The sequence below is a fragment of the Anser anser genome, assembly GCF_964211835.1.
Source record: "Anser anser genome assembly, chromosome: 9".
NCBI classification, from domain to species: domain Eukaryota; kingdom Metazoa; phylum Chordata; class Aves; order Anseriformes; family Anatidae; genus Anser; species Anser anser.
The window spans coordinates 24,349,928-24,374,756 of record NC_139729.1 but is presented as its reverse complement, the minus strand read 5'-3'; the positions used below and the strand labels follow the sequence as shown (position 1 = coordinate 24,374,756).

The window sequence follows — 24,829 nt, the reverse complement described above, 5'->3', positions numbered from 1 at the left end:
AGTATAAATTGCTTTGCCAAAAATCTCTCCAGCTGCATTAATACTGCTGTAAAGACACAGCACTCGAGTAATAATTACGCAGTCATTTTCTAGCTTTTAAAATCACATCACTCCAAATAATACCGCTCTGAGTTATGTCCTTCTAGAAGCAGCCCATTAATATCACACACCAAACACATAACGGATCCTGAATAAATCCCAGATCGCCGTGTAGGTGACACAGATCTGGTCTGGAACACCCAGCCTGAGAGCTGCTGGCAAAAAGTTCGGTCCAGCAGACATTTCTCAGTCCCCCAGCTGCTTTGAGTGGCTGTTCCTGGGTGGGTGAGGAGGATCGATGTATGTGGGAAAAAATGCTATTCAAGTGGAAGAGAAAATATGTTTTTTCTTTCAAAGATACACTAGAACTCAATCAGGCTATTAATCAAATAGATAAAACTGGCACTTCAGTCCCTGCCGCTAACAGAGCTCCGTGCAGCAACAAAACCTTCTCAGCACACCAGGAGACTCTTAAAATTCAAGCACTCTCAAACTTAGCAGCACCCCTGAGAGCCACAAATTGAGAGAAATTAATTCTGTGCCCCTGCACCCCTCATTACCAGTAGAGCTGAAGTAGGTCAAATGCAAGTTAATCTCTTAAATTCCACTTTTGTACACGGATGTTAAAGCAGCCATTACTTTTGCACCGGCAAATGTCTCCAGGCTAAAAGTGTAGAACTTTAATAAACCATAACAGGTCAGTACTGAGTATAATACCAAATAAATGCCTGAAACATTTTTTTTATTATTGTTATTATTTGTTTGCATTTTAGCATTGTCCCCTGAAATGACCGCTCCATGCATTACTACAACAAACATACCTGAAGATTTTAGGTTGCGCATAAATGACCATTTGTAGTAAACACCCAATCTTTTGGATTACTAAACGTGCACGGAGTTTAAAACGACTTAGTTGCGATCTCAGACATGAAACAACAATTTAAAATAGAACAGCACGTTAAAAATGCAGCTGAATTTGTCATCTCAGGAGGGAGGCAAACACATTTCAAAGGAAACAAACCTGCCCCTGCAGCATGAGGCAATAACCCATTCCATATAGCAACGCCTACATCGGGAGGTATCTAGCAAAACCTACGTGTTCTACCCTCGTTCCAGCCTCCGGTGAAGGTACACCAAGTGTGGGTCTGCAAAACGAGCAGACTCCCAAAAGGTCCAAACTGGGGTCTCAGAGGACAAAACCCCCCAACGCTGTGCTTTGGTTCTCCCTGCCAAGGGCAGCCCTGAGTGCCCAACTTTATACTACCTTCCTACTGGATGCCATCAAGAGGAGGAATATAAGGCTCCTGGCAGAGCCTGGGTCACTGCTCTGCTTCACTTCAGAGCCACAGGCTCAGCTGTGTAAACCCACCAGGTGTAAGAAGCGCCACATTCACTTTGGGCACTTATTCTAATACAACTGGGAGCTTTCAGGTCACGCACTCCCATCAGTCCTCATGCACAGCTCCTCCTGATGCCCAAGGGACCTACACGGATGGAACCAGTGTGTAAGATTTCCCATAGTGACATCCCATGTCCTCCTAATTCATCTGTAGGTGATATTTCCATGGATACGTATTAATAATAGGAAAAAAAAAAAAAAAAAGAGTATATTCCTGTCCTAAACATCCCAGATTTAGATTAAAACCTAGCACAGCATCACATAACTTCAGGTCAAAGCCATACCTTAGTATGAGCTTTCCATTACACACTTCTCCCTGCTCCTAATGTATCTTCAGAAAACACACCGTTTGTCAGAAATCTCAGCTAACGATCTCCATTTTCGGTGTCAACCTAAGTTCAGTAGCCGTCTACAGATGGTGTAGCACCTACAAGGAGAATAATTGCCAGGAAAAATTCTTTGAAATATTGGTCCTGAAGGAAAGGAACAAATCTAATGTTAAAAAAATAAAAATTAAAATTAAACTAAAAAAATAAAAATAAACTGCAAAAGATTTTTTTTTATGTTATAATAAATATTGGTGGCTTTTTGAAATACTGTTCAGAAGACTGTAATAGTGCAATGCTGAAACTCTGCTTCTATGCTTGCAGACGGCACGTGAGTTGGTAGTCACAGATTTATTACTATGATCATGTGCTAGACACTTGTGTTGATTCTTCAATATCTTCAGAAGCAAGTAATAATGACAATTTTTGGAGGTAATAAAATTTCACGTGTCTCTTGTATTAATGCGTTTCTATCACTAGCTTCTTAGACACATTTGGAAACAATCAAGTTCTTATTTTAAGGAGCCTTAAGATAAGGTATCTGCGAGCTCTACACTTGGGGTAATTGATCACATTTGTTTCCTGTGCATAGGTTCGACTCCTCTTTCCCTTAAACTTGGCATGTTTCTCATTACCCTATGCCTTGTTAGCCTAGTAGAAATGTTCTACCGTGGTGAGTGAAAACAGGACGATACTATTACAAACCACAACTAATCGGTGATGGCAGCCCTTCCCTGTCTCGGGGAACTCCAGCGGCCGTCACGCTGCTCGGCGCAGCCCTCCTACGGACGCAGGTACGCGCGGCGTGGCCGACGGGGCTCTGCAGCGCTTCTCCTCCAGGCTGGATCCGCGCAGAGCGGCTCCACGCCGGGATGGGGTCTCGAGCACGAGGAAAACGTGTTGGGTGCACCCTGTTTGTTTTCCTTCCCGCTACAGGAAAGCGCTCGCTCTTTATTCAGGAAGCATCTTTTGCCTTGTTTGTGAAGTGCCACATGGTGGCGGTTTTTCACATGTTTTTTTAAAAAAAAAATTTGGAATACAACAGTATTTATTTAAAGTCTACCTCGTTACTCATATCATAAAAAAAAAACAGAGTTAACTGTTGCATAACACAAGAACAAAAACGTGACACGCTCTGTGACGGCCTGGCTTTACACTGGGCTTTATTGGTACTGTCAGAGCGGGTCACACTCTGCTGGCGTAAAGGGAAAGTCATGGTGCTACACTCACTTTGTATCAGCAGAGAATTTATCCTCATTTATTTGGTTGGAAAAACTCCCTTTCTGTTATATTGCAAACGGACTGGCCCTGTTGCATGAAAAATACACGGTGCCATAATTTTAATTCCCTATTCTTTCTTCTTTGCATTCCTTCTCCCCCTTTCCTACCAGCAGTGAGAACAACAAAACTGGACCGTTTACCAGGAAGGCAGAGAAACAACTCCAGCTCCAAACTCAGAGCCAGGCTCGTACGTGAAGCAGCAGGGAGGATTTTAATCAGGCCTCGCTGGCTCTGAGAAATCACCTACGTACTGCACAAACTGCTGCAGGAAGAGCGGCTGGCAGCAGGCAGGCTTTAGGCGTATTTCATTTGACTTGCTATGGACTTGTTTCTTTTAATATCTCATTTAAAGACCCGGGGAGTTTTTACGTACAGAGAAAATAGTCTACAACAGCCTTTAAAAGCACTGCAGCTGGCCAGGTTTGGTATTCCAAGGTAAAAGTCTCTTGCCACTAAGAAAGCTGCAATGCTTTCATTTAGGGACGCAGGATGTTTTTCTTACACTCAGGCAGTAACACTGAAGCTCTTACTAGCAGCACTCTTTATCTCACTGAAGTTAATATTCAGAATTGCCCACCACCGCAATACTTCATTAGGGAAACATTATTCCCAGCGAGGGATCATTACTGAGCCTAATTGATACTAAAATAAAATAAAATAAAATTACTAAGTGAGAGAGAAAATCCTGCAGTTGTACTGAAAAACCTCACCAGGTAATGAAACATTTCTGGCTGTTCCTATTCACAACTCCTCTCTATTCTAAATCAGGTTTTTATGCTGCATTTATGCAGTTCACTGTAATCTACCTAATTTGTTCCCATGCTCTTTCTGGGCTGTCTTTCCTCTCTGACCATCTAGAGAACTTCACACATTGTCAACCTATCATAGGTGAAAGCTTTTGAAGATCTACTACTTTTCTCCGAGCCTAATAAGGTCAGTGACCTTTCAAGCTCCACTATTTCCTTTTCTATCATTAGCCTGATACGTGCATCAGCTACCTCTCAATTTTCTTCATCTCTTCAATGCCTCACTTCTTCCTTTGGACACTGTCTAATTAGGAACTTAATTTCCTCTTCCCTGATGGAGTTTTTGATAATGGAGAGCTCCTATTCACCCCTGAATCACAGAGCAGTACTATGATTTCCTGCTCAGGGGTGTCTTCAGGTATGTTAATTAATTTTCACGGTGGCGGTTCGGCCACAAAGCCCGAGCAGACGGCCAGCTTATCGCCCCCGTAGAAAATCCACCGACGGGGAGAAGTCCTGCCGAAGCTCAATCAGGTTCGCTTTGGAGTGAAGGGGGACAGCAGCACTGGAAGGAGCTGTGGAAGGCGCCTTGGTGCCCTGCAGAGCCCCCGGTGCCCTGAAATCCTTTCCGGAGCCAGCAATGGCTTCTCTGCGGAAAAGGCAGAGGCTGTGGGGAGACTTTTGTCACATCCCCACCGCCCGCAGTGTGATTCTTTTGGTAGGAAGCACATCATTTCTACCTCATCTACACCCATCTCTGGTGCTTTGCAGAGGTGCTGGGACCAGGCTTCTGCGTGCTGTAACATCACGGGGGCTGCTGGTGTTACATCAGGCAGAGACGTGGCAGAGCTTGTCACGTCTGTGTGGGAAAGGAGGGCTCTGCCCAAAGCTGCCTCCAAAACTTCACTCTCGCATGTGTTTATCTAGAAATGACCAAACTCTTTTTAAATTTCAAAAACGATCCCCAAAGTTACTGATTAAACTTTTGCCACTGAACTAAAGCGCTCCCCTCCCTAAAAGTGCCAGAATGGGAACAACTTTCGACTTGAGACCAGATGTTGCATCTAGGGACAGTGCGTGCCCACATACCCTGCGTGTGTGCGTTTTCCCTTCCTTCCTTAAGCTGGGGTTTGAGATTTCAGTTATTCTGCAAACAAGACCCAGGAGACACACAATTAGACTCCCCTGGAGACTGACCCCTTATAGTGCCCACCTGTAGCCGGACCCAGATAGCATCCCAGTGCAATGAATTAGCACTCTAAGCTGATTAGAGCAGCTCTGCACAACTCTATTTTATTGACACAATGAAGAGAGGACAGAAAAGGGTCTGAAATGAGAAAATCATTTCCATGCTGACTGAATTAAAAGAACAAAAGAGCTCCTTGCAGTTGCAGCATTCAATTTGTCGGAAAAAAAGGAAGCCACTTAATGGATCACAATAGATCTGAGCAGACAGATGAAATTTAAAACTTCAGCATGAGTGCGATTACCAGCTAAACATATTCTAAATCATTTCCTCCATATGCACAATTTAGTTTGATTGTTTAGTTCTGTGTTTTGCAAAAACATCGTGCAAGTTGTTATCTTCTAAGTGTCTTTGCATTTCATTTTTCAGGAGCCCGGGATGCTGTTAGGCTGCATGGCAATACATTTTGTTATAACACAGATTGCACTAAAGTGAGCCCAGCTATGTTTTCCCTTCTCTCCTGCTCTTAGCAGTGAATTAATATTTTTGCTATATGGAAACAAATAATATGAGATCATCTTATTCAAAAGTAGACTTAAATTGATTATAAATCCCATGCATTATTCTGCTCTGCTTAGAAGAGAATGAACACACTGGAACTTGCACTCTAGAAAAATATATTGGTTTGTGCCACTATACACAGCCTTCTCATTAAATTTAAATTTAAGCTAACAGTAATAAGACAAGAATACACACTATTAAAGGGGTTTCTGTGAATGATATATATAATTACTGGCAAAACCGATATGCACTTTAACATTTTCAAATCAAAATCTACTTGCCTATATAAGGCAATACACCTTTAAAATAAATCTGTGAAATAAATTGAAAACATCAGTATTTTATGCTCCCTGTCCTCTAATTATGTAAAAGTTTGAATCTGACGCAGTTCTAATTCAGAAGTGAAAATCAGTTGCATGTGTAAAAATATTCGCGTTTCCCAGAATATGTTTATATTTTCAACATAATGAAGTATTAAAACAAGAAAATACCGAGCTCAGTCCTGTGAATGCATTGGCATATAAATAACATAACTTCACTGCAGATTCTTTAAGAGTTAAATATTTAAAATTATGCAGAACAGAGCTCTTATTTTTCTGCTCAGATTTTTAAAAAACCTTTATCTTGTTATAATATTTACAAATCAAATTTCTCAGAGAAATTTTAAGTCATTCTCTTGGCCTCACTATGAATTTAGAGCATCTGAATTCAGCTAATTCATACTGATTTGCCCTATTTGACATATATTCTTGATTTCTGAGCATGTTTCAACCAGCTCCCTTTACATGCTTTTTCCAATTCTGTTTTCAATTTTGACAGCTTTTTTTATTGTTAAAATTTTTAACTATTTCTGAAATTAAAAAAAAAAAAAAGAAGGAAGTAAAGGAGACAGAATTGCTCCTAACCCCCCTGTTTTGAAGCTGATATCCTGCTAAGGAGAAAGCCATGATGAGTGCTGGTAGGATTCACTGCTGCTATTACTGATTTGACTAAGCATTTCACAGGGGTAAATACCCAAATCATTCAGGGAGTGACTGACACGGTATGACATGTGGTTAACAGCCTTACCATGAATGCTCAAGATGCACTTTGCTTTCAGAAATTTTCCTGATGCCAACGCGACCCTCAAATAGTTTAGATGATAACTTTCCTCACACTTTAAAAAAAAAAAAAAAAAAAGGAAAGCAAAGAAAAAAAAAAAGAAAAACAAGAACTTTTACAGCCATGTCTGCATCATTCAAAGGATTATGACTAGAAAGGTTACTGTAATCATTCCCCCCCCCCCCTTTTTTTTTTCTTCAATTGATTGAGCTAAGAGTTTTCTATATAAAAAAAGGCATGTATAAAGCTTTGGGATATTTTAGCAAAATCAACGTAGTGTAACTTTGCTGACAGCTTGTCACATTTCACTGACTGTCTGTCTGGGATCCTGCGATAACATCTGCATTCACTCAGGGCAAGAGCTTACCCTAAGACAAAAAAGTGGGCCCTGCCACATAATGCTCCATCATTCTGTCAGTTCTGACATGGCATCTGAATTTTTTGAATCACTAAACACTTTTGGGACTCTGGTCCTTATTATCTTTCCTTAGTTTCTATACTCGCTCGGCAATGCTGAAAAATGTAAAATGTGCAAACAAGGTAGTGGCCGGCCCGGGCTTTTTGTCGTCTAATCCTGAGCCCCTCATTCATGCTCACTGTTAATCTCTTAAGACATTATAAAACTGTTAGACAAAGAAATGTGAATACCTCTGCTTCTCAGCAGAATGGGAGGAAACCAAGGAAAATCTGGATCATGCTAAGCTTTTCTTTTCACCACAAAAATGGTAACTTAAACCTGTTGCATCAAATTATTTATAATTCCCAACAGTAAGGCCTTTTTCCTTTTTTTTTTTTCAGCGCTACAGAACAAGCCTGGCCATATCGCAGGAGGGGGAAGGCTACTGCAGAATTTCCAGAACACATCAAATGTAGTGGTTATAGAGAGAAAAAAAAAGAAATGCCGAGCCCATTGGGCAAAAATTGGTGGCCAGGCCCCGGGCCGCTGCAGGCCTGACAGGCCGGTGGGAGGCCGCAGGGCCACGGGCTGGGCTGCGAAGCTTCGTGGGGCCCACGAGGAGACCGGGGCCACCGACGGATGGGATGGGGGCCCCCGGTGGATGGGATCGGGGCCCCATTTCGCATTAATCCAGCTCTGTTTGGAGCCGTCTGCTATTGCAGGTCATCACTTCGCTCCTCCTGACTCCCACTGCTGCGGGGCATTAGCATGGGGACAAAAGCCCCTCAAGCACCTATTCTAAACCCATTCAAACGTATCATTCAAACCCACTAAAAAAATCACACCCGAAATGATACTGTTGCAATCGGCTACATTTTATTCAGGAATGCTGGGGCTGAGAAACAGAATTTTGGTCTTCTGCTTGTGCAAGAAAAGTGCTTTGTTGCCGTGGGTGCTGGAAGCAGATAGTCAGGTTTAAACGGTGGCTAAGAGGCACAAAAGTATTTGAATGCAAATGCCAAACAAGTCAAACTCACCGAGCTGAGTCCCTACCACGAGGCTTTCTTTACAAACACAGCAGCTTCTGTTGAAGTCGTAATTTTCTAATAATTATTTAAATTGGCGTGAAAACGAGGTATCATGATTTTTGCCTAAAATACATGTTTCATTCAGCTTATCCTGCATCAGCGAGAGTGAGCAGACTTTGAGGCCAGAGAATGAGATGTTGTCTTTCTCAAAACAACACCATCAAATTTAAGAGATGATTCGAGAAAACCACTTCTGAAAGCAAGGAGTGGGGCCCCGTGCTGGTAGGGGCTGAGCAGCTTTGCCAAGCATGAAGGCAGTGATATTTCAAGGGGGGGAAAGGCAGTGCAGGAAGGTACAGGCGAGACTGCGTCCCTGAGAGCGGTGAAGCACCAAGCCTGGATGGGCAGAGGGATGCTGAAATGCTGACATGAGCAGCAGGGACGGGAAAGGATGCAGCCGAAAATGAAAGTATATTCATGCACTGAAAGACAGGTAGAGTCTGCTTAGCAGAGACTGTATGTATGGCCTTGGCCAGTGACCTGGTGAAAGATAAAGTGAGGAAGATGAGGGTGAGGTATAAGGTGCAGAGATGGACGGGACTGGCAAAGGATGTGGTGAGGAGAATGGCTTTGGGAGAGGTTGGGTAGAAGGAAATACAGGGTTTATCACCAAGCTAAACAAGGATCCCAGCTGGCTGTGAGGTTCTGGAATGACACAGAAGATGGTAGCACTGGTATGGGAGGAAGAGGAGGAAGTGATGAAGGAAGAAAAGGAAGTGGCATTGCTTGCAGTCAGCTGGGCTGGAGAAATGCATTTTGAGACCACAGATCTTCAAAGAAGTGAGAAAAAAGGCCCCTTTGCATAGTCTTAATCAGGGGAAAACTATAAGATGTTTTCTGTCTGGAGATTATGTTTTCTTTTCTGGAAAACTGTAAGATGTCCTCTGTACAAAAAAAAAATAAAAATATTTCAAAGGACAGGGCATGGAGCTGCAGCATATTGCTTCCGTACTGGGTGTCAGCACCATCTTCTTCCACACACACAGAAGTTTTGATAGGGTTCTTTTAGTTTTAGTATTAAGGAAGATATAAAGCTGGTTTCTTTCCTCCTTGTTAGCTGCTCCTTTGTGTGCCTGCTCAGGTAGATATTCTAATCGGTAGATGCAGTTAACACTAGCATGAAAATTTACTTTTTCCACATTCACATGCAAATTTTGCCACGTGCAGCTTATGCAGAGGATATCAGTAGATAACTGCTTAAAATCTGGCTCTAAAGAATATTTTCCGCAAATGCAGTAGTGATGAAGCTATCACGTAACCCAACTTTCACTCTGTACAGACCAACATTTTTGCACTAAATCAGCATAACTGCCACGGTTTCAAAATACCCACCAAGATCCACCTGCTGTAAGCAACAGAAATACCATGACCACAAATCTCCTAGAAAGCACGAAGCTTCAGGCGTAATTTTGAATAAAACACGCATACGGCGATAGCTACGCTTCTAGAAAGCCAGCTTACCACTTGAGGCATTTCAAGAAGACACGGGGGCAATGAAAGTTCCTCTCCAAAATCCTGAGCAGCTACACACCAGGTCTCCAACACAGAGTGTAAGAGCTGACAGAAAGGGAAGGCAAGCCTACTTCATACCTGTTGCCAGCACACTTCATCAAGTTAAGACTAAGAACAACAGTTTGGGAAACCCACTATACACAAGAGCCCCTTTATGCTGCAGGCTTCACCTGATGAAATATTATGCCTTTTGTGGGATCTTTTACATCTTTCCACTTTAAGTGCTGGGATTGCACTTTAAAGAAGGGCTAGTTAACATCTGTATTTTTTTTCCAAATTAATACTTATTGTTTGCACAGTTAATGTGATAAAATCAGTCTGGACTACGACAACCTATGCCTTCCCTCCTGTGTGTGCCACCTATCGTTCAGCTAGGAGCCAGTACTGCTGCCACCTCAAAAAAACATCATATTAATACTCTCTGAAGTGGAAATACTCTATTAACCAATTATGTTTTTCTGTTCCTTGCTTCCAAGCAAATACGGGTCTGAACCACTCTGAAAAACATGTCTGTATCTGCAGGACCTAGCATGTAGGAAATTTTAAATTTATTTATACATTTTTTTTTAATTTTAGTGATCTCTTTATTAGACCAAAAGCCCAGATTTGAATAATACCTTTCAGTCATGTGGTGATTTAAATGCCAAACCTCAGCGCTATGTCCTCTGGAGTGCACATGTTCGTTTGGGTTAATAAGCTTCTTGCCATACACTACCTCCTGTCTTCATTTGCTTCTGTTTAATGATGACTGCCTCCTCCTGCCCACATTTTTGCTCGTCTCTTCACTGCTTGTTGAGCCATCAAGACACACCTTTGTTTCATTTAGTATGTAATTTTCACCTCTGACCCAAGAAACTAGTCTTAGGCTTCCTGAACTTTATTGCCTGTTAATAGACTGCTGGCTCTCTTTTCAGCAGTAATAGAAATGGTGGAGAGACATTTAATTGAAAAGATGGACAAAGCTAGACCCTGAAAGGCAAAGTCGCTATAGTTTAAAAAAAAAATCCAGAAATAATATGTTTGAGGAGCTTCAGATATTCTTTACAAGTTTGTGCCTCTTTACACAAATAAGAAAGACATCATTGATTTAATTATCTTCCCGGGGAACAATGGTATAATGCTCTGAATGGTGCTAAATGATTGATCTGGTAATTCATCTTCTGCTAACAACTATCTATGCATTTTGTTTCTCTCCAGTCCTCAGACTGATGACATTAACAACAATGTCACGGAGCAGTCTTGGGCTTTCATAAAACACCCACAGATGCTCTTTCCTGCCAGTATTTAAGGACACATGGTTATAATTTTGCCTGTATTTCTTCGTCGTAGATTACTTTTAACTACATCTGTTCAATTAAAATAAAAAAGAAAGACACAGCTAGAGTCCATCAGCTTTATATCAAAAGTAGCCTTTTAATGAAATAGGGAGATTTAATTTTGTAAGTGTTCCAACGAGTGAAAGATACCTTTCTGTGTTTTCAGAAGTTCTCTGTTTTGTGAATAGTTAGGGAAGGACATTATTACAGCATAAGGATATTATTGTACACGGAAAGGCATTATTAAAAATGATTTGTTGTTCTGTGTTAGGAAACTTATAGGAAAAATCTGATAATATATTAAACCTGTTTATTATGGACTTCATATAATTTTTGAATAATGCAGCTTTTTCTTTTGACAAGAGCAATAAACTCTGCTGGTATAGACATACGTTGATTATCCCAAGTCAACTGTGTTGCTTAAAGAAACATGCCCAAACAATCAGCTTTTGACAGCTGCATCTCTTGTTATTTACAATAGCCATCACAGTAATAACTCACCATTTCTATATTAATAAGGCAGTGAAATTTATTATGATGGTATTGAAAAGTTATTAAGTACTGCATCCCAAGTGACAAAGTACCACAGCACTGTCACTATCCAAAAGCAGTTGCCCATCCATCACAAAGCTTTCCAGATGGTCCTGCATCTTTATCGCTCCCAGGTTGGTGACATCACCTGTTCACCCACTCAAAATTGATGATGAAAGCAAACAGATCTATCTTACTTACATTTACCAAATCAATTTAATTTTACAGGCCGTGGCTTAGTGACATATTGACTGTTTTCCTTAATGGCATCTACTGTACTTAATGCAAAGAACTCATCTCTGAATCCTGGCTTGCATAATGTGGCATTTCATAATAAATTCTTTATAACATATTTATTTAATGGGAAGAATTATGATTGTTTGTCAGTTCTATTAGATGCAATTATTATTCTCTTCAGTTCTGTCTTTTTTATTTTTCTTTCTGATGTTGTCTGTCTTAACAGCTAAATTCAATTTACAGGCTCTGTCTTTTAAAGGGACATCTGACACATCTTACAATGATTTTTCTTCATATTTTGATAATCTCACAGATCTGTTCCAATGCCGGCCTCCCTCGGCATATTTACTGCCTGCTTGGACAAGTGCTGCTGAATTTAAGTAAAATCTACCCAGGTCACATCTGAGTAAATAATAACCACTGTATTTTGGATAGGAATACAAATTTCTGAAACTTCCCCCCCAGTTCTGCTCTGAAGGGGGTAACGAAACTTCCCTCTCCCCCTCCTGCTCCTGCTCTCAAGTCCACTCAGCCCTTATGGCCTCACAGCGCTCCCCTCAGGAGCTAACACTCCTGACTAAACTAAAACCTCAGTGGCTTTGTGGGGAACACAGACACAGACCCACGAAGAGCTTTCTGGGGCTTTACGCTGTGCCGTGAAAGGGGTGATTTCCTGCCCCCAAGGTCAAGGACACGGCAGAGCAAGCATCCACCGGCCATCAGGTGGAGAAACTGCCAGAGCTACACAAACCAGCCCAGCTTTAATGGAGACAAAGGTGCTGCCCAGAGTTTTTTTGCGAGGTTTCACAGCCGTGCCACACCAGCACCCGCTCAGTCCAAAAAGCAGGGCACCGCATCCCACCAACCTTACAACGTGAGGCTCTGCTTAATCGTGTTAATAGAGTAATTAAGGAGAAATGGAGAAACGAAGTAAAGAACAGTAGCAGAAGGCAATGGCAGATGACTCTGTGCGTTATCCCCATGTCCTAACCTCCTCCCATCCACCTAAAACAACCCGAAGGACAAACAGATCCATTTTGTTGTCATATATTTGGTTAGAATTGAACGACCGGTCCACCTGCTTGTACCTTGCTATTCAAGGACCTGATGTTTGCTGATTTATAACTACAAACTGTGTCCTCTGAGCAGGGAGAAAGCTGGCGTTAACAGCCATGTAACTGGCTGGGACGTCTGGTATCTCTGCCATAACATCTAACTCAGCTGCAGCCTCACCACGAGACACGGATGCAAATAACAGAAGAATTCAGGCTGGCAGTGTTAGCAGTACTGTAAGTAATGTCTTTTTTGCAAGCTGCTTTCTAGGGGCTTTAGCACCCTCGTGCACGCTCACCCCAGGTAAGATATATGGTATGAGCTCCGTCCTATGTGGCACTGAACGCTATGTCCCTAGCAGAGAGCTTAACACAGCAGCTAAGCACATGCTTAACTCAAACACCTGGGTAATCCTTTTGATGATAAGCCCGTGCCTAAGTGCTTTATTGGATCCCGGCCAGAGCGCTCGATGCCTTGCAAAGCTGAGCTCCAAACGGGATAAAACATCACCTACGTGTTGAAGAAAAGGTAAGGATCTCGCCCCTACCTGGAGCTGCCAGAAGTGGATGGTCTGTTGACCCAGGAGAGTGTGCAATCTGCAAACCCAGGTTAGCCTTGCGCAGATCAGGAGAGCCCCTCCTTCCCCCATTAGAAAACAAATTATTCCTTTTTAATTTCAAATAACAGAATAACCCGTACTCTTACTCCTGGTTTTGCCTCAACAGTAATTTTGCAACGATTTCTGAAATCCTTTTACTGCTGAAACACATACGCAAGGAGAAAACGTAGGCAAGGAACCTGCATTATGCTCCATCACTTTCCAGCCACCCGGTCCAAAGGAGAGTTGCTCTGCATGTTCATGCTCTTAAGGACGATTCAAAGAAAAGCTAAAATGAAAGTTTGACCTATATATCAGAGCATTGATCATGAAGTGCCAGACAAAAATAGAAAGTTGTTATTTATTTAACAATGGGAATTACTCCATATCCAAAAGAAAAGTATTCAGAAGTAATGAAGACGTTGTTCCTTTCACTTTTCTGTTTTGCAAAAGACACAATTACTGTTCCAGCACCGTGTGACTTCGCTAACTACGAGGAAGTTATTTCCCTCAGCACTAGCACTGTTTATTAGGAATAGCTTAACAGGAGTTTTAAGATGTGTGCATCTCATGTCCACTTATTTAAAAGCAGCATCATTTTGTCCTGTTTTTATAAAAAGAGACGTGCTGCTTTCAACAATCTTACAAAGGTTTTCCAAAGGAGCATGCAAAAATGATAACAGATACACCAAGAAGAATAAGTCAGTAACTCCCACCGAATGCAGCGAAAGTCTTTGGATGCTGAGAGCAGCGGGGAAACCAAGTTATTGTTTAGGCACTACAACATGGTTCTGGGAACATACACTTTAGAGTCCAGTTCTAAAGGCCTACACCCTCATGACTTGTAACTTATTATTTATTTTTCATAAAGATACCAAGAAAATAAATAAATAAATAAATACCCTCCAAATACACCTACATTTAAATTAAAAAATATTTCAAATGAAAGCCAAAGAGGGCAGAACTGAAACTTAAAGTTGCACCTACTCTAGTCCCTATTGAGCAGTGGGAAGCCTTTGCTCCAGATCGGATTTTAGGAAGCTGCTCAGCTTTCCCTGAAGATGCATATCAGAAATGAGAGGTAAACAAATAGCCCCCTAATTTCCATTTAGAAGTAATAGCCTCAACTCAAACATCCTCCAACAAATCTGTGATGTTTTTCAGCCTCTCTGTCATGAACGGAAAATATACTCTGCTCTATAAGCAGATTATATGATGCTTTATAAAGCTCTAAATTATTTTCCACTTCTATGACAAGTTTGATTTATTAAAGTTTATTGCTCCTGTTTCTACCTTCCTAATAAAGAAGTCAAAGTCTAGGATAAAAAGGCCTGCAAAGATATTGTCCCTGTGAAAGAGATTTTTTAGAGTTTGCTATAGCAGCAAGAGACCTGGATTTGAATATTCAGTATACTCCGGAAGATGCTGGTGGGAGATAGGTGCACTGGCTTTGGTGACCTCTATAAAGCCTTGCTTTGAAATACTCTCCTAACTGTTTTTCATAGCAGGGCATGAACTATGATGAAATCACTAAATTTGTGTTTTCTTGCTTTTGTTTAAAAAATTACTGCCATCCCTTAAAAGCTTGTTTTCCTTGTTGATTAAGCAGCAGTCAATTTTCCCTTTTCAAACAATCCCTGAGAAACAGCCAGGCAGCCCCCTTAGATATTGGGGCTGCTGGCAAATACTAAAACCACGGTGACAAACTGCAAAAAAGCTTGACCTTTCCCCCGTCCGGTGACCCCGGGTTCGATTTGTGCTTTAGCTACCCAATACCTGATTAGATAATGCTTCGCTCTAGGCCCACAAAATGAGATAAAATTCAAATTTATGGCTTTTCATTTAAACCGGTCCATAGCACTCTAATCATGACCCAAGCACAACTATATCACAACAAATTCTCTTTGTCCCGCAGCGTGTTTTATGGCTGAAGTGTATAAATGGACACAATGGACATTGTTTTCTCAGACTCGCTCTGATGAAACTCTGCGGCGATGCCATAGGAAGCCTTGCTACAGGGGGACACGGGAACGGGCCCCACGAAATTCCTGAGCTTTCTGCAGCAAATTTTTCTACGCCAGCTGCCTGGCTGCAAAAGTTAATAGCAGCACTTCGTCCAGCTTCCCCTTCCCTCCCAGGCACCGCCTGCTGACCCTCGGTACCGACACAGGTGGAATATAGCCACAAGCATCACAGGTATCCCAAAGCTGGAAAGACCCACCGCTATGACAATCTTTTTGCATGGGGCTTTAGCGTAGCATATTATAAAATTGTCCTTTCCAAACATGTAGTTACAGTCCAAATTTGTGTGTGGCTGTAAACTCTTCCCTGCAATCTGCATGTAGGTTTTTGATTTGAAAGGCTCTAGGTTACTGAGCAATCCTAAACAGTCAGGGTGGGGAAGCAAATCAGCAATACAAAAGCGTCAGAAAATTGACAGGAAGTTGCTCAGCATTCCTCTGAAAATATTTTAATATGATTATACTATTTTCTTAAAAAGTGATTCCTTCAACATCTTTGAAAGACAAACGCCACTGTATGTTCAGTGTTTCAGCCTGAACTCAGAGAAATGTGTATAAATTGGGAAGACAGGCTTCCCAGTAACTTAATCATGCTTACAGTAGTAGCAGGGGAATCTATTAAAGAAAATTAAATAAATAGACAAAAATAAGCAATGTTGCATCATTCTGAGCGATGTACATGTGAGGGGAAGCACTGAGCAAGCCAGGACACAAAAAAATGCTCTTTTTGGCCTGTGGATCCAGCAGTTGGAGCGGACTGAGCGACCGCCCCATCGAGCTCCTCACACCCACCAGCAGCAGCTTCAGGGCAGGCAGCCACCACCACCATTGGCCAGAATTGTGCTCCACCTCCTCCTGAAGCCACCAGACACAGATTACCTTTACAGCACCACGAACTACCCCAGGAGATGCGTAGAATCAATCACAAAAGAACGTCATGATCGCAGCTACCTTGGTGCCATTCACCACGCAAGCAAGTACCAGCACAGTACTTATTATAAATAATATATATGTATAAATACATAAATATTTGAAATATTTGAAAACTTCTCGTGCTACAAAGTCACTTGAACCCAGAGTCAGAACCATACAGAAACTTTGGCTCTATCTTTCCGCTGCTGAAAATAATAAGGAAATTTTACCTTGACACAGCAACAGCAGACCGAATCCCCCATGCCTGTTCGCTCACTGACTTATCGGCGCCTGGCAGAAGAAATGTCCAGTTTCCCAAAAGTGCCCATGTGGGCAGACAAAATGACACCAGAAAAGTCTGCGTTCCCCAGCCTGTACAGAACCATGGCTAAATGGTACCTTTTCCCTCACCATCCCATGTTTCCGTGACATTCCCAGAGCCCACACACCGTTAAGTTCCTTCCTCCCTTTTTTCTACCAGGGCACAGGCCCGAGGGATGCTGGTTTCCAGAGCGGCGTGATGGTGAGCATCGGGGCTGGGACAGAGGTTAAAGTCTTCTCCTGTGCTACCACACCCCCCCTCTGTCCTTTAGCCTTAATCTTCACTGCTCACCATTTCACTTTTTGTATAAACTCTGGTAACCAGCATTTCTTTGTCTCCCTTCCATTCCAATAAACGTCCTTAACCCACTTGTTGGAAAAATATTCAGTGTCAGGCTCACTTGAGCACTGCAGAGTACTTATGGATGAGTGGCCAAATTGCAGAGGGAGCCTGACTGTTGATTTTGTGTGATTTCCCTCCAGCACTTTACAATAGCTTCTCCCCAGCTGTCCCGAACACGTAACGCTGTTCGAAAGGCACGAGTCCTGCCGTGTGAAAGGGATTCAAATCCGCCAGCTGGGCTTCCAACAGTATCAAGATATGCATTTCTTGTTTGGATTCACTAGGCTCCAAAATCCTAAATATCTGAGCCAGCAGAACTACTGTCTACTATTGCAGTATATTATTATCAATACCCAAGGGTGTGGATATAAGGACGGCTTTCCTTTGATTTCTGGGGGTGGGGGAGCAACCTGAACTGCACCACCCAAAAATCCAGCCCCAGATGCATAAATTTTGATGTGTTAAACCTGCAAGTACAGCTGTGCCTCGGCAGTTTGGTTCCAGTTTTTGATATCAATACCTGAGCTGAATTGTGGTGTGGTTAAAAGTCAGCTTTTATGGTTTCCTGGTGCCGTGGTCAAAAAATAAAGATTTCTCACCAGCAATTACATCGCATCAGGGTCTGTTAACTTGATAGAGTGCCGCAAAGTCTATAATTTCTGCCGACACTATTCTGTCCTATTGTCACTGCTCTCGAAAGTGTTTAAACAACTGGATGGGACGTCTGGAATGAACTCACCAAGTATTTATTGACAGTTAAGAGCAAACCAAATGTTTATTATCCACTATATCTGTGAGGCTCTGCTCCACAGAGAAACTCTGTTTTCCTGGGAAAATGAAACTCCCATTCACTCCGAGGTCAGCCGCAGCCCTGGAGAGCCACACAAACCCAACACTTCTCCCCTAATCAGAAACCAAAGGGAGAATACAGATGGCAAGCTGAGATTGTACTCTATTTCTACAACACATTGTTAAAGCTACAAATAAAACTACGCAAGAGTGTTTCTTACGTTGCATTATACCCTCGTCTAGACTCAGGCTGGGGCTTGACTGACCCACCCTAACACAACCGACCTCACTGCTTTCACTCTACAGCCCCATGCCCACCAGGGATATCTTTTAGTGCCAGGTATAAGAGGAAATTTCCTTCCCACTACCACGAAGGCAAAAGTTCAACAGGACCACTGCCCTGTGATATCATGGCAGGGAAAACATGTTGCCCCCGAAGGCAGGGAATGCAAGAGACAACCACAGTACTCGCCCAAGGAAGTCTTCGCCTCCATGAAAAGCAACATTTCTCAGAGCATATGCAGAAGTAACATGATCCACACCATCCCCATGTGTGCTCGGCTTCTGACACTAGCATCCAAACATACTTTCACTGAGTGAATGGCAAAATTCCCATTGATTTGAATAGAGGCAAGATCAAACCCCCAGCCTTCAAAGCCCCCGAGTAGCATGAGGCTGCAATAGCAACTTAGCGACACCATCCTAGATTTTAGGGCTGCACTACTTGCTGTCACCAGAAAGCGGTGATGCACAGCACTGAAAGCAGCACCCAGTTTCTTTTCAGATACATCGTGCAGTGTCTCCTGCAGGTCCCTCACCCCCAGCCGCACGGCAGGGCTGCTCGTGAACAAGCTGAGAACGGCACAGAAACGTTCCAATAACACAGCTTCTGCCTCTCCTTCCCAGAAAGGGAGGTCACCTGCCAATACCCACCCACACAGATTTCATGCATGAAGAGCAACAATAACTCCTGCTTTTTTTTTTCCTTTCCTTTTTTTTTTTTCTTAACATTCATTTTCATCCAGAAAGCACAGCAAGGCCACGAAGCAGTCTGAGCGTACACAAATATTCCCTGGCTGCTGCAGGATAGGACTCAAATTCTGCAAATACCTCTGTGTTTATAGACATTCAAGAGAGTTCAACAGACCGAAAGAATGCAAAGTGTCTTACCTCCCAACCGTAACTGGGATCTTTAAGGTGTGGCCGCTGCTCTCCCACGAAAGGGCCGAACTTTTCCCCGACTTCGATCTTCCTTTTGGTCCATATCCCTAATCCCGCTCCAGGAATGTTGGATTCTCGGAGCTCGAACTCTGAAGGAATGGGAATGTCATCGGGAATGTATATCGGAGCCTTGTAAGGAGAGCTCTCCTTTGGCGTGAAGGCTTCGCTGGAGGTTGCTGGAGAAGACGGCTCCTGAATGCTGACGGACGTCGGACACTGGGCGTTCGCGGCCTCGCCATCAGCTTCTGGCACTTCCTCCAAGGGAAGCTCAGGAAAGCTTTCATACAGACATTCATCACCTGAAACAGAAAGCCAAAGAGTAGGGTTTGCAACGTCCTGACAGCTTTTGCGTATGAAACTCCTTCATGAAATGCAGAGGCCAGTTTGGTAGGCGGGCGGCGCCCTCATCGATCACCGGGCCGAGGAGCGGAGCCTTCTCCCCGCTGCAGGCCTGGGGGTGCACGGCGTTTCTCAGCGCTCCTGACATCAAAAGTGGTTTACATCACGGAACACAAGCGAGGGAATTACATACAGATGTATTTGTAGGCACACCCTATTGTCCAATCTGGTCCAGATACAGCGCGTTGCATTGCATACCCTTTGAAATTGCAACTGAAAGCCAGCACTATACGTTACAAGTGAAATCTAAGTGAACTGAAAGGCAGGAAAGCTTTACTGGTCTTTCAGAGAGACAGCTTGAACCTAAAGTAGCCAAAATTAAGTTTGATGGCCTCCAATTAGTCTTTGGAGGAAAGGATCCAGCCTACCACATAACTATTGGCAAGAACCTCAGCTGATGTAAATCAGCGTCACACTGCTGACCTCCATGAAATTCAACGGTCTAAAATAAGTAAGTTCGGGATCTAAACTGCACCTTATAGAGAATATGAACCTTCTCCTCTTACAGTTACAATAAAAAAAGAGAAAAAAAAACGGGGGTGGATCCAAAATGTATTAAAAAAAAAACACCTTCATCTTTGAGTCTTAGCCAGCAAACAAAAAAAGGGAAAAAAGGGAAAAATTCACTATTTTTGACAGCTCGAACTAGAAGGCTGATTGTAAATTCCTTTTAGTCAAAAAAAACTCAGGGTGATGTCAGCAGGGGTTTTAGCTGCGCTGACCCAATGTAGGCAAACGAGGCAAAAATGCAAACTAACCAAAAACCTTCATTATTTACATTCATTTAACTTTATTAGTGTTAACGTACTTTTCCTATGCAGCAAAATGCATTCCATTTAATTATAACCCAAACAAGAGGTGTGAGCACCGTTCTCCAAGGAGTGAAGTTGGGCGATGCTCAGTCTGGGCACGAGACCATTTGCGTTTCTTGCTGGCCCAGAAATGAAAGTGCTGCACCGCGCGTGGCGACCAGAGTGACTCCGTTTCAGTGAAGAAACAGGAAACTTTAAAATGTTCTTTCAATTTCTTGCTCATTTAAGAAACTATCCATGGTAGATTAGCACCGTATGTCTTTTCCACTAAAACCTGGTCATAGCCCATTATCTCTCACATCTTTGTTACACATTATCTCGCAGCATTCCCTCCGTCCTTTCATGCTTCTGGTGCTGCCTAAGACAAACCCTGGGACGTAACAAATCATTTGAATAGATTGCTCCCATCACATGACTGGCAAACTGGATTCTTCATCTGTGAGCAATTTATTCACAGCCATGAACTGTTTTTCTTTCTTTTATGTGGCACTGGCTATGACCTCATGCGTGTCCCAGGAAAGTTCAGCTACCCGTTCCCTCGGCCCCTGCCTTGGCAGGCAATCCCTGCCCTTTAAGGATTGAACCCCGTATCGATTAGTTTGACACTTTCCTAATATCTGGCAGCCTGGGAAGTAGAAAATTTTGACCGACCCCGCCATTTGGCTGAGATGGACACACAGAGGGATTTTCCATCGCTTATGTTTGAGAAATCCTGCCTGCAATAGCTCGGTGGTGCCGAGTTTGGCAAAGATGCTCAACGGCTCGTTGCGCGTGCTGCAACTACGAGCCTCTGCCTAAACCTTTGTGCCCAAGACTGGCCCACATCAAAACTGGGATGCAGGGGACAGGAAAGGTGCCGTGAAAAGGGAAGGGACCCAGCTCCACACAGATGCCACGATTCACTTCACTGCCCTGCGCTGAAATGGCCGCAGCCATCTCCGTTACACCGGGGCACTGCTGCTGCCCCACGTTCGGCACTGCCGGGGCACACAGGGAAGGCACTGGTGAGTGGGGCAGGTCTGAGCATCCCCCAAATTTCACTGTGCTCCCCACCATTGCAGGCGGCAGCAACGCTGCATCCACCCCAAGCAGGCTCGCTCCCATTCAGATGTCTTCCCCCGACTGTTTAGATTGCAGCCAGGCCTAAAAGACTTCAGCTGGTTTTGAAACAGGAAAAAAAAAAAACACAAAACCATGTATACACATGGGCTGCAGGAAGAGAAATCACACAAGGAAAGTGATCTGGATGATGATAAGCACATGGCTTACTGGAAAGAGGGGGGGGGGGGTAAAAACTTCAGGCATCTAAATCCTGCTGATTTTCCATGACAGCCGGGTGCCTGGCACCCAAACTCCTTAAAAAGCCCAGCTCACGCACTCACTGCTGCTGCTCCTGTTCCACCAGGGAGTGCCTCGTAAAACCAAGGCTCTCCTTGTGCCTGACTCTACTCCACCAAAGCATGAAGGAGCTCGGGAAAATCCCCACAGCCCCACCAAGCCACGACCATGACCACGACCACGACCATGACCCGCGAGCTGCGCCTCCAACCTCCAGCAAGCTCGGCTTTGCAGATGTTTCTTCTCCCCCTGGGACAGTCCAGTTTAATTTCTCTCTCGCAGACTCAAAGGCCCCGGTTATACTTATCTCAGTCCTTCTGGCTACGCTCGTTTTAGCCATATAGGGTCAAACCTGCCGCTGATAAATCGGCGCTGGAAGGCTGGCAGGATGACAAGCCCGTTTGTGCTGCTCTATTGTGACTCCTTTCATTTCCAGCAGCCGCACCCAGTGTCGCAGTCAGAAACGGGCTCGCAGTTTGAAAACTCTGGAAAATATAATGTGCATCTGGATATATGTAAATATATATATCCCAAAGCCCTGGAGGTGTGGGCAGGACAGATTACTGAAATATTATTCTGCCTGAAATAGCAACAGATTCTAGCAAAAATATATTTTAAAACCTCAAAATAAACAAGAAGTTGAATCATTGCTGGCCAAGCAAAGGAAGGCCATTTAGATACGTTTGTAATACTACTGATAGAAGGAGCCACGCTGAAATCAATGTACATGAACTGAGGGTCTGATCTTTGTTTCCAAAGGGTGTGGGACCATTCCCATTAAAACTTACACCAACTGGATCAGAGGGACTTCCAGCAAAACACTGGTATATTGACTGACAGCAAATTCTCGTGAGGTTAGGAATAGACCCAGGGGCTGCGCCTGCAAGCATCATTTCCCAGAGAACTGCAAGTCATTCACACAGATAACACCGCAGTTCTGAAATTCAAGATGGCTTCTATAAAGCCTAATAATTATCCCCACTAGAAACGGGATGAAACAAAATCAAGGCCCCTGATAAGGGACCAGAGGAGATTAGGTAATGTGCAAGTTCAGATATTAGCCTCCATAAAATTCCTCGCTGCTATTTTGCAATAAAAACATGAGCAACCTTCAAAGGAAACCCAGGAGGAAAGGTTAATTGCCACTAAAAGCCCAGGGTGGACACCTGTGTTTGCACTTTTGACACAAGCTTGCACGCCAGCAGGAAGGAGCCCACGTGGCTGCGCGCTGGGCATGTGCCCGATGAGGCCAGCAGTCCTGCGCCAGGGCCGCACGCCGGGGGCCTGGGGTCACTTCGAGACCCAGAGGGCTCCTGTGCGTGGCCGGGAGGAGAAGACGACTTCCTCCTTTCGGATGTTTCTCAGCAGCTCGGGGCGCTCTTCCTCGCCAAGAGCGATGAGGCAGGAGGCTGAACGGCTGTGGGAGCAGCGGCTGCCTGCGCCCAACGCGCTTTCCATCGGCGAGCAGCGCCCTGCTGGTTCCTGGCACCTCCCCGAGGCCCGGGGACGTGCCAGCCTCCTCCGAGGACCACGTCTGTGCCCCGATCTGCAGACCCCAGCCTGCCCCTAACCAACAGATCGGCATCCGTACAGTTACACCCCTCCTAACGTCCCCTCCTCCTCTTCCCAGACTGTTCTGCCTTTCTTTGGGCAGCTTGTGCCTGAGGGTACGCATTCCCCAAACTGCTATTGACTAAGAAACTCTCTAGCACTTAAATCTCATTCTCTGCACTTGGGGTCACCCACGTGCCCACCAATGCCTTAAAGATAAACTGGATGGCTGGTTACACCGAAGGAAGGGGGCAGGCTAGAAGCAAAAGCATCTAGAGAGCCTACTTCACAAGTGTTTCTAATGCCATCGCCTTCCGAGCAGGATAAAGAGCTGAGATAAACGTGGAAGGGGCTCTTTCCAGCCAAGATACAGGCAGGTTTGTGCTTGCCACTTCTCTAAGGTGAGAAACAGCAGACACAGAAGGATGAGGCCTGGAGCTTCGATCTCCACCAGGGCTGCTGAGCGTGCCTTTGGTGAAGGCATTGCTGAGGGCTCAGGGGAGCACACAAGGATCAGCTGGATGAGTCCCTTTCTCCTGAGTAAGGTCAGGTTGGATCTGAATGTACCACAAAGGTCCAAGCCAGATCCTTTAATGAGAGCACAGTACATTTATATGTTTGTTGGACTAAACATTTCTATTCAGCGCTGAGGAAATCAGCACAGAGTATTTGCAAGCGTATCTGAAAAAGAGGCAGGCATTTCCTCTCGCATACAAAAGGGACACCTTTATCTGAATTTCTGTTTGAACAAGTATTAAAGAAAAAAAACCTGTTACAGGCAAGGGCTGATTGATTACAAAATGTATCTACCATCAGTCTAGAACACAGAAGGTCAGGAAAAGCAGAAAATTAAGAGAAGGAAACCCATTAGCTTCTAAAGGAGCACAGAGTGGGTGATGAACTCCATGGGAGCCACCGGAGAGCCCTGCACCAAGGAGGCACGGCCAAAGGTGGCCACTGCCACGTCCCCTGGAGGAGAAGCAGGGAAGGTTCCTCAGCTTCACAAACCCACAGAGCTTGGGTTACTATCTCCAGGCACAGGAGGGACTCCAGCCAAGAACTACATTACTCGAACATTTTATCAGTTAACGTACCTGAAACTGGATTGTGCCGCTCCCTGTTCACAGAACTGCTCTGTGGGGCTGGAGCTAATGCCAATTATTTATTGTTATTTGTATTGTACCACAGCCTGGCGGCCCCACGCAGGACCCCATTGTGAAAAGCATCAGACAAACCTAATCAAATGAGATTAGATTCTAACCAGAATCGAGCTAGTAATTCCCAGTTAGGTGAGAATCGTAAAAGTAACAGAGGAGAGAAAAAGTACTTTACAAATACAAAGCGTGGTTGTAAAACAAAAGAGATTATCGGGAAGTTTAGAGATAAATGCGGTGCTTGAAGCAGTTCCGAATCATTACTTAAATTGCCAAGGAAAAGTACTTTCACAAATGCTAGTCTTCAAAGGCATCAGTGTTTTGCACACTTGTATTGCTTGACCTACACCAAAGCAGGAGAAAACCGAGCACACTCAGCAGGTCCAGCCTGGAAACCAGCCGTGGTGCAGTGAGACGATGCTCACGGACAGCAAATCTGGGTCTTGTGCTCATGGGCTGTGCAATGACAGCGAGGGGGAAGAAGCACCACGTGCCAGGCCCATCATTTGCCCCAAAGACCAGATTCTGGTTTCTTCTACTTGACTCTTCAATCCAGAGTAATTGCCTTAGACCTCCACCAAAGAATAAATGAGATCA

General features: G+C 43.9%; 1 protein-coding gene across 9 annotated transcripts in view; it reads right to left on the bottom strand.

The window, feature by feature from the left end:
* Nucleotides 1-24,829, bottom strand: part of MECOM (MDS1 and EVI1 complex locus) — a 318,806-nt gene that overhangs the window by 159,779 nt on the left and 134,198 nt on the right. For all 9 annotated transcript variants that reach the window (XM_083848497.1, XM_083848486.1, XM_083848500.1 and 6 more), the window contains exon 2: nt 18,928-19,277. In XM_083848497.1, coding sequence (XP_083704623.1) covers nt 18,928-19,277 — 350 coding nt within the window. The remainder of the gene's footprint in view (nt 1-18,927; nt 19,278-24,829) is intronic.